The sequence below is a fragment of the Sardina pilchardus genome, chromosome 2, assembly GCF_963854185.1.
Source record: "Sardina pilchardus chromosome 2, fSarPil1.1, whole genome shotgun sequence".
Lineage (NCBI taxonomy): Eukaryota > Metazoa > Chordata > Actinopteri > Clupeiformes > Clupeidae > Sardina > Sardina pilchardus.
The window spans coordinates 41,870,474-41,881,259 of record NC_084995.1 but is presented as its reverse complement, the minus strand read 5'-3'; the positions used below and the strand labels follow the sequence as shown (position 1 = coordinate 41,881,259).

The 10,786-nt window shown below is 44.5% G+C and overlaps 1 protein-coding gene across 5 annotated transcripts in view; it reads left to right on the top strand.

Annotated features, from left to right (window-relative positions):
• The window catches only part of rbm47 (RNA binding motif protein 47), a 22,184-nt gene extending 13,877 nt beyond the window's left edge, over positions 1 to 8,307 (top strand). For 2 of the 5 annotated variants that reach the window (XM_062530645.1, XM_062530646.1), the window contains 5 exons: positions 504 to 978; positions 1,087 to 1,134; positions 3,042 to 3,248; positions 4,474 to 4,652; positions 4,940 to 8,307. In XM_062530645.1, coding sequence (XP_062386629.1) covers positions 504 to 978; positions 1,087 to 1,134; positions 3,042 to 3,248; positions 4,474 to 4,652; positions 4,940 to 5,179 — 1,149 coding nt within the window. In that variant the 3' untranslated portion in view covers positions 5,180 to 8,307. The remainder of the gene's footprint in view (positions 1 to 503; positions 979 to 1,086; positions 1,135 to 3,041; positions 3,249 to 4,473; positions 4,653 to 4,939) is intronic. The other 3 variants (XM_062530648.1, XM_062530650.1, XM_062530649.1) reach the window with 3 other exon arrangements.
• Positions 8,308 to 10,786: the final 2,479 nt, after the last annotated feature.

Below are 10,786 nucleotides of genomic sequence, written 5' to 3'. Positions count from 1 at the left end.
ATGCCAGGACACAGTTACAGCACACGCCACAGATATATATAGTTCTGATGCCAGGGCGCATACAGGTACAGCACACGCCACAGATACAGTATATATATATATATAGCTCTGATGCCAGGACACAGTTACAGCACACGCCACAGATATATATAGTTCTGATGCCAGAGCGCATACAGGTACAGCACACGCCACAAACTCAATATATAGTTCTGTATAAACAGTCTATGGTACATACACATGCTGCAAACCTAGCCTAGACTCCCCCCTACACACACACACACACACACACTGAGGGAAATTAATGCTATTCATTCACAATATACACATGCAGTATCAAGAACCCTTGTGAGGGCGATGGCTACAGGAAGCTGACGCCACACACAGACAATCTCTCCCTCATGTCACACTGACCTAGCCTGCACCCCCACTCCCTACACACACACACACACACACACACACACACACACTCATGTCACACTGACATTCTGATGCCCTTTCTCCAGCTGTGGGGTCACCAGATCGCCGTGGACTGGGCGGAGCCGGAGATCGACGTGGACGAGGACATCATGGAGACGGTGAAGATCCTGTACGTGCGCAACCTGATGATGGAGACGTCCGAGGAGACGCTGCGGCGCATCTTCGGCCAGTTCAACCCCGGCTGCGTGGAGCGCGTCAAGAAGATCCGCGACTACGCCTTCGTGCACTTCGCCAGCCGAGACGACGCCGTGGTCGCCATGGACAACCTGAACAACACGGAGATCGAAGGTTCCTACATCGAGGTGACCCTGGCCAAGCCAGTGGACAAGGAACAGTACAGCCGCTACCAGAAGGCCACCAAGGGCTCGGGCAGTCCGGCCGCCCCCAGCGAGGCTAGCAGCCAGCAGGGCTACGTGTACCAGTGCGACCCCTACACCCTGGCCTACTACGGCCACCCCTACAGCACCCTCATCGGCCCCAATAGAGAGTACTTCACCAAAGGTAAACCCACTCCTAGATCCCCACTGCTAAACAAATGCTAATATAAGCCAATGATATATTATTTCAATCATACATACTATACACATGTTTGTATTATACTACATTCAGGAAATATACAACTGGTCCATTCAGAAGTGCCACATCGCGAAAACTATAGTAAGGACAATGCAAAAAACCCTACTCAGTACACCACCATGTTTGATATGCTAGCTATAGCCACTGAAATGCTGCAACCAAACGCCTACACATGACCACAGCACATTCTCATACTATGACTGCCCCTATAGTGCCCTCAGCAAGCTAAAGTGAAAGAGCATCGGCAGAGGTAAGATCATCCAGCCTGTAGCAATCACTGCTCACGCAGATCCAATAGATCACCGTTGGACGTGACAAATGAACGCACTGATCTGGGATGGAGTTGTGATCTTGTAAAATTATGCCTGACAGATCATTAGTTGTCTGGGTGACGGTTTGCTCAGCCAATCATCTTTGTTCTTACTGTGGGTTTGGGTCTAGAGAGGGAAATGGGACAAATTTGTCATCATCCCATTTCATGTATAACTTCAGCAGGTCCAGATACCAGTCTACACGACTCTGGTCCAGTCCTCAACACTTGTATTGTAAAACACCTTGTTTAAAGAATCACTCCTTCCCATACTTGACTCTATCAAGACAAAAATAGGCCTCCATATCTTCCCTTCTGGGTCATGTTGATTTTGGTTTCACAATCTCAAGGACCCAGTCTCAGGTCTCTTGAATCATCCTCTGCAGTGTTACTCGCGAAATCAAGAAATACTGCTCCGGTTTTTCGGGGGACAAAGGGAATAAGTTAAACCATGTGACAGCATAACAGAATCAGATGTAGGTGTCTCTGGGACTGTACCATACCATGATTTTCAGAATCATGATAAAGAATATTGCTTGTTGATTTTAAGCAAAGTCGAAGCCTGGTGAGTCAACTGACTCACCATGCAATACACAATGCATTTCAATTGCTGGCCTGTTGTAAGATGCCAAGACACTATTAGTCGATTCTGCCAATTTTCAACTGACTAGGTAACCTAATAATAGTTTTTACTAGGGCTGTCAAACAATTGCAAAATTAACTAATTAATCGTAACATTTACTGTGATTAATTGCGATTAATCGCGGTTAATGTTTTGACAGCACTAGTTTTTACCCAGGGCTGACACTTTTTACCAGATGCGTACAGAAAGTGATTTAAATGTACATGCAAATCATGGGTTTCCTGCAGATGTTGTAATGTGTTAATTGCCTGGTTAATTGCACTGTCTATGGACTGTGACATGGCTATGGCAGTTAGAGTGAAATTGCGCTGTACAGCTTTCATTCAGAATCACAGTCAGAGGAAACCTGTCAGCAGAGCTCCCAATTCATATGTAGATCTAAAACATTGTAAATGCTTGAAGATAAGATATGTCTGTGATGGGACAGCTCTTGTCAATATGTGCACTTTAACTTGGTCGCAAAGCTTAAAAATGATGAGTTTATTACATAGACGTATGATCGTAAAGAGGGACAAGCTTTAGAGATTAAATAAAGAGCTGGAAACTTGAGACCGTTTAGGCGCTGTGACTCTTACTCATAACTCATTGGAGCAACGCTAAATTGGAGCTATATTTGGGAGTACCACATTTCAGAAATAAGTCAAACAGTATTATTACCATATTATATGTATTATACTAAACATCCTATAACTTAGGGGGGAGGGGGTTTACATTTTAACTGTCATGGCTGTTGCATAAGCTTATCACTGATCTCATCTCACAGGCCTCTTGTTGTTAGCTAAAACATAGACTCTGGAAATGTCTCAAGATACAAATACAGACACTGATGCTCAGAAGCACACAAGGACACACAGAAGCAAAGCCACTTCCACAAACACACTACAGAGAGCCCCCCCCCCCCCCACAAACACACTAAAGAGAGCCCCCACACACACACACCCTGAGTGTATTGAGAGTGACATCTTCTGAGAATGGAAATATAAATGGATTTCTTTTCCCCTAATTGTGTGTGTGTGTGTGTGTGTGTGTGTCCAGCAGGTGCAGTGCGAGGCCGTGGCAGAGCAGGTGTGAGCAGCCGCACACCTGGGCCGCGCGGGTCCTACCTGGGCGGGTACTCCGCCGGGCGCGGCATCTATAGCCGCTACCACGAGGGCAAGGGCCGCCAGCCCGACAAGCCCTACGAGCTCACGCCAGGCCTGGAGCTGGCCGCCATCAACACCGTGGGCATGAAACCAGCGACAGGTCAGTCTGGACTTGTGTGTGTGTGTGTGCATGAAACCAGCGACAGGTTAGTCTGGCCTTGTGTGTGTGTGTGTGTGTGTGAGTGTGCATGAGACCAGCTACAGGTTAGTCTGGCCTTGTGTGTGTGTGTGTGTGTGTGTGTGTGAGTGTGCATGAAACCAGCTACAGGTTAGTCTGGCCTTGTGTGTGTGAGTGTGCATGAAACCAGCTACAGGTCTGGTTTGTATGTGTAAGTGTGGAGGTGCAGTAGTATTTATACAGTTTAGTCCTGTCAGATTTCAGTCAAATATTTCTACTGATGTTTTAAATTGTGCTTCCCAACCTCTAGTTGGCTATGTGTGCTCCACGATTCTGTTCTAATGCACTTGATCAAGTTCAGCTCATTTCCCTCATGGTCCTGCTCATGTCAGTTTGGCTAGCGTGCTCAGAAATGGTACACATAGCAACTCAAACAAAAGTGTCGTGGCACACTCGGAACTTCAAGATAATATTTTATTGACCAACGTTTCGGCTTACGCCTTCATCATAGCAACTCAGCCATACTATATTCAGCCAACGGGTTACTTCAGAGACACAGAGTATAGACATTTTGGACACTTGTGTACCTGTGCCTTGTCCTGTTTACCTTCTCTCTTCTGCCCCCTGCTGGACCAGTGAGTCAGCTGTTCTGTTCCTCTCCTCTCACTTTCCTCTCTCTGTCTTTTTTCTCCTCTGAACCTCTACAAATTGCGCTGTTGTCGGAGAGAGAGTTATGCTAAATCACACCCTAAGAAGCATAATCACTTAATCAGCGTTAATCCAGGGCCCCCAGAAACAACAATGTGTGCATGTGTGTGTGTCCAAGAGACAGAAAGTGTTAATCCCAGTCACACGTTACTGCTTTCTCCGACACACTCTTCGCTCACTCACTCGTTTGGTTTCTCTATTCATTACTCCCCCTCTCTGTTCCGTAAAACATAACAAATGAGAGCAAGAAGTGGAGAAAGAGGGAAGCAAAACAAAAGATTGCATAGTTTTGTAGAAGATCCTTTTTTTTATTTTATCGCTTCAATAAACGGATAACTGTTCACTATCTCATTTGGATTAATGCTCAGTGTGTATTCTGTAATGAAATGTTGCATTCTGGTCCCGGATTGCTCTTGCTAATACAACTACTAGAGAGAAAGTGAACTCATTAAAAGAGTCCTTAGTTAACTCATTGTGGGCTCTTGCCTTGTCTCCGCAGTGGCTATTCCAACTCTAGGGGCGCAGTACCCCGTGTTCTCCACCCCCGGCGCCCCCAAGCTGATGGACGATGGGAAGGTCCACGGAATGGAGCACCTCATCAACCCTCTGACCTTACAGCATGACCACACCGGCGCGGCCGCCGTCCTGCCCTCCGTCTCAACACCACCTCCATTCCAGGTGCGCTAGAGATCCAGAGTGCTGCCTGCCACACATATCTACTGCATGTTGTATACACAGGCTTGTGCCGTACAGTAATTTCCCGCATATAAGCCGCATTGTGTATAAGCCGCAGGACAGTGTTATATGCAAGTTAAAAGAAACATAACCATATTAACACCATATTAATTGCCTCCTTATTAACCTCACAACTGAAGAAATTTAGCAAAATCAATGTATAAGCCGCGGCTAATAGTCGGAAATTACGGTGTTCCCGAGTGCTAACTGCGTGTGTGTGGCTGTTGCAGGGTCGACCCATCACTCCGGTGTACGCCATGGCCCACACCATGCAGCGCATGCCCACGGGGCTGTACGGCGCCGGCTACATGCCGCTCACCGCCCACACGGCTAACACGGCCGCGCTGGCCGCGCTGCAGAAGAACGCCGCCGTCGCCGCGGCAGCCTACGGAGGCTACGGCTATGTTCCTCAGGCGTTTCCCGCGGCAACCTTCCAGATGCCCCTCCACGACATCTACCAGACCTACTGATGGAGTCCTGAACAAGTGTGCTCAGCCAATGGCAACACTCTCATGAAGAATTGCTCAAGAAGTAACTAAAAGAAATGAAGAAACCGCTCATGGCCAACCAAATCCACCAGACCCTCCCCTGGTTTGGACTTTTGCATTATTACACGACCGATATAGAGAAAACCCAACTCCAGTCCACCACACCCCTCATCACAAGCCCTCCACACCCCTCCACACCCCATAATAAGCAGCACTGCATATGAATGATTTGCCCTCTTATTTATGTAGCTGTGAAATCACATTGATGAAGCAACGTGACCCTGCCCAACTAGCCACCTCTCACCCAACTCCCAACTGATGAGCCCTTCCCACCCAATAGCCCAACTAGCCACCTCTCACCCTTAACTGATGATCCCTTCCCACCCAATAGCCCAACTAGCCACCTCTCACCCTCAACTGATGAGCCCTTCCCACCCAATAGCCCAACCGGCTTGTTACCCTCCCCAAACTATGGAATGTGACCTTAATTCCACCCTGCCAAATCTGACCATTCCATGCCAGATTTAATCTGATCCACATGCCCCCACCCCACCCGCACACACACACACACACACACACACACACACCCACACAGCGAGAGACACACACACACTCACACACACACACTCACACTACCCTCTGCAGTTTTGGCACCATGAGCTTTGAAGGAGTTTGAGCGTCTGTAGCGATTGGAAAGCTGTGTTTATGAGCTGCTCTTGGAGGTTGACTTTCCATCATTGCTGTTGTTGAACTTTTTCAGAGACAAAAGTTAGACAAAATAATGTCTTTAAAAATGTGTGAAGTCTCAAGGAACTACTGACATGAAATGTAAAATTCAAGAGAATTCGTATGTCTTTTTGTCTGCAGTGTTAATGCAGAGATTTTATCACAGAAGATTATGACTTCCACTGTTGAGTCATCTTCCGTCCACTGGATGAACTACTTTAGCTCAATTTCTTTAAACTGTTTTCTTCTTTCATAGATATTATTGCTATTGCTATTATCATTTATTTGCTGCTTGTTTGGTTTTAACAGATTGAGTGTGAAGCTTTATGTACTGGAACATGTGTCTTGGGAGACTCTTTGTCTCTGTTTGAGAACTGGAAAAATATCTAGAAAGTTAGCATAAAAATGAAAGTTAGCATAAAAATGCAACTATGCAAGACAAGAACAACCAACATTTCAGCCTTTCCAAAACCTTTCAAAAGTGCCTGTTTTACTATGACTTCCTAGCCACCCTAACAATTTGTATAAAGTAGCAGTAAACAAAAGGTTAGCTTAGAGACAGGCCCTGTGCTTGGCTTGTGTGATGAGACCAAACGTGCCTTAGCTAGCTAGCTCTGCTCTGCTCTGCTCTGCTCTGCAGGTTCACGTATAGTGTGTGGCTCGCCACCTGCAGTGCGGCACAACCATTAGCATTCCACCTGAGCTCAGACCATCAGCGGCAGGGAGTTTTAGAATCTGTGTGTGGTCATCTGACTATTGCCCAGAAACCACAAAAATGTGGCAACAAAGTCACAAATACTTGCTGACTGAACGATAGCAAGAAGGCTGACACATACTCGTAATACTGAGTTGGTAAGTATTTCACAATGCCAGGTCCTTGTGAAGAGCAGTCCTTTTCCAGTGAAGTGAAGTGAGCCCCCTGTGTTTGTTGTGACATCTTTTCCCAGCTGTAGCTTCAGCTTGACCTCAGGCAGCTGCAGTGCAGTTCCTCTCAGCTGCTCAGCTCCAACGACTGAAGCCTCCACATGAGCTTGTTATTGAGCTCCTCTGGCCTGGCAGATCACTGTTAGTACTCCTCTAGTCTAGCTTGCTTCAGCCACGCCCACTGACACACGGAGAGTGCCCTGTGTGGGCCCTGAGGGGTTCTAGAATGCTCTTAAGTTCTGTACTGCTGGAGGCTTTAGAAATGTGTGTGTGAGCAGAGAGTGTGAATGAGTGTGTAGTGTGAACTTGTTTCTTGTGTTTGTGTGATTAAATCTGCACTCCAACTCTAACCACTGAGAAAACACAATGAAAGAATGAAGAAATGCCAGTTGTGTTTCTTCCTACGCTTTCAGGAAGAATTTTATCTCCACGTGGTCTTAAATAGGTTAACTGGACCAGATAAATATCATGGTCATCTTTACTTTTTAAAAAATTTCATTTTTTACATTTTTGTGTTTCCAAACCCATGAAATGGCAGGGGATGTCCAAGGACTGAGCTTTATGACGCCTGCTCACCTTTGTACCTATTTCAGACATGCTCACTCTGGTATGTATCTGTCCTTCTGAAGTCTCACTACTCACAGAAGAGTCCATTTACAGTGAAACTGTTGTGTTGTAGAGAAACCATGTTAGTGACAAGTGGGCACACCACTGTCAATTTATTGAAAAACCACTGGCACCTGATGAAGGATCCACACACACACACACACACACCCTAAGGGCTGTTGTCAGAGCTGGTGTGCTAGTGTGCCTTGTTGTATTATGGCAGTGTTTTTGAGATGTATTCTATGGCCTTTTGAGACTGGTAGACTTGTTTATTACCACAGAGTAAGGATATATATTTAATATATGCTTCAAATATGTTGTGTATGAAGTAAGAAGAAAAGCGATAATATATTTTAAAAGAAATGTTTTTTCCTTCTTTTCCATGCGCTTATTTTAGAGATGAAGCAAAAAAAAAAAAAAACATGTTTGGTTTGCCAAAGTGTCCAAATGTGTGAGCCTAGAGTGCGGTGATGGGAAGGATAGTGGGTGGAGCTGAGTAGCAAGTGATTGGCCGGTGTGGTGTAGCTACAGTACAAGCTGGCCAATCATGTGTCTATCCCCATTATTACCTCACTCTGATTGACATCCTCCTCAGCAGCAGTTTTCACTTGAAGTGCTTATAGTCCCTGTTCTGACTACTTTAAAAACAAAGCGAACAACACATATTTTAGTGAACGTTTTTCAAAGGATTGTAGTGTGTAAGGGTTTTTAGTGTGCCTTATTGCCAAATGTTCTAGAGTTTTTCTTTGTTGAACTATTTTCTATCATGCATTTGTTTGTTAAAGCTTATTTGGCATTTATGTATTTATAGTGGTTAAGTAGTTGAATAAAGCATTTTCAAAAACACGTCAAAAGTGTCACGTCTGCTTGATTTCAGTAGCCTTTATATATTTGTATATACAGTCATCATGGCTGAATGTGTTGGCACCCCATGCTAAAGTTGGAGTATAAGAGGAGAGGAATATAAAATCATCTTTTGGAAATTCATCTTAATGCCTTTGGTAATAAAATGAGGATATATCCAACATTCAAGGACACCAATTGTCTTTGTGAATGATTAATATATCATAAATAAATAGATTTGTTCTTCCTTAAAATACTGGGGTCATAAGTATTGGCACCCCTATGTTAACCCTATGTGCTCAATTCCGATAGCGGCAGACAGATTTTTATTTTTAGAGTCTACTTATTTCATGGATCTAGGATACTATGCATCCTGATAAAGTTCCCCTGGTCTTTAGAACTAAAATTGCCCCACATTATCGCACACCCTTCACCATATCTAGAGATTGGCATGGTGTTTTGTTCAGTTAGCCTATTAGCCTGTTTGATCCTCATTAGCTCAATGCAAATCGAACCAGCTAATAGGTTAACTGAACAAAACTGAACAAACACCATGCCAATCTTGTATGGTGAAGGGTGTGTGATGATGTGGCCATGAATAGCCATTTTAGTTCCAAAGGTCAAGGGAACTTTATCAGAATGCATATAGGCTATCCTGGATCCATTTTAAAAATAAAATTCTGCCTGCCCCTATGTTAACCCTACAGTATGTGTTCAATTCCCATAGGATTACATATAGGGGGGCCAATACTTCTATGATACATAAACCATACATACTAGTTCATTATGGTGAAACAGTTGTGCTAATGGTGAAGCCTTTATTTCAGTTTTCAGATGCATTATGCGTTATTGTTCCAGAGCAGTTTTCACTTCCCACATAAATAATCACTGGCCTCCTGTACAGCACTATAAACCAGATACAGCTCATCTGTAGTTCTGATTATTTATTTATGAGACCAGGTGACTGACTCCGACCGACACTAATATTTCCTTCATCACAAGGGGGCAGTGTTTCTTCATATAGTCTACAAAGACCAGGAAGTCGATAGAAAGAGAAAAGAATCATGGGATAGTATAATGTTTTTTGTCTCCGACATTCTAGTGATGTGCCGCAGTCTACTGGTGTGGAATATTGCCCTCAACTGAATTGGCTTGCTGAGCAAGTCATGACTGCTTAAGGATTGGGAATGTGTGATCCTCTGTCCAAGTTTCTTTTCTTTTCGGTGTCTGTAAGAGCTTTAAGTGTGTATTATTAATGTATGTTCATGCCAGACACAGATTAACTTACAGTGCCGAGAGAGAGAGAGAGAGAGAGAGAGAGAGAGAGAGAGAGAGAGACACTGTGAGTTAGGTCTGGTTTGGCAGACTGTGAGTTAGGTTAGGAGAGAGAGAGAGAGAGAGAGAGAGACGCACATACACACGTGTGTAAACACACCCACAAATTAAGTATTAATCTCCCACCTGCTCATGAAGTATTAAGCTGCGATGGTTAGGATCTTTCTAATGGAAAAAACTGAAGCTGGGCCAGATTGACAAGCTTTCCATGAGCTCCCAGCAGTTGCTTGAATGTGGGCGCCCATAGCTCTACTGGGCCAGGCCTGGCACACATCCGGCTCACCCACGCCAGCCCAGGGCCAGGCCTGCTCCTCAGGTGGTCTGTTCAGGAGCTCTCTCTCTCTCTTTCTGCATGTGGCACTTAAAGGTGCAGTCGGCGATTGCACAGGAAGTTGTGTTTGTTTATGTTTATATTTAAAATGATTAGCAGACACTTTCGTCAAAAAAACAACAGATGTTATATTTTACAGTAACTAAGGACCAAACCAGAGGTTCACCCCTCCCTTCAGTATTCTCACAGAAAGTCCACACGGTTTCAGAGCCTGGGCAGCCTATAGAGATCGTTTCTTTTTGAAGTGTACTCATGTAAATGGATTGAGAGGATATGTTTTCTGAACGTGACAAAGAAATTGTTGGGCTTGAAATTGCATTCAATTGCTGACTGCGCCTTTAACAGGCTAGGTGGGAATAAGAAGGAACTTTGAGGAGAGAAAAGAAATGTTGGACACCTACTGAGGGAGAACAGCACAGAAGTACAGAGACGTTTTCAAAGGGCTACTGCCAAAAATAACCCAGCCATCACAAAACAAAGATTTGTAGCCACTAACTGAAGGATAATGTCAGAGTAACTATGTTTGATACTGTTACATACATCGATCAGTGAGAGTGTGTGTGTGTGTGTCCACGATTGCTCATGTAAAACGTTTTAACTTTTTAAAAATGTATGTAATGTACTCAGAGTTCAAAAACTGTTTCAAATTAGGAGCAGTTTATTTTCATTGTGGTGCCATCACATCAGCAGTGACTGCTGCTTTAGTAAACTCAGGAAGACCCAGTTAAGAGCCTCTGGCTGCTCGCTTGTTTGAGTTGCAACCATAAGCTATGAGGACTCTTGGGTACATAGTCTAAGAAAGTAGCCTACATGCCCTGCTTAGC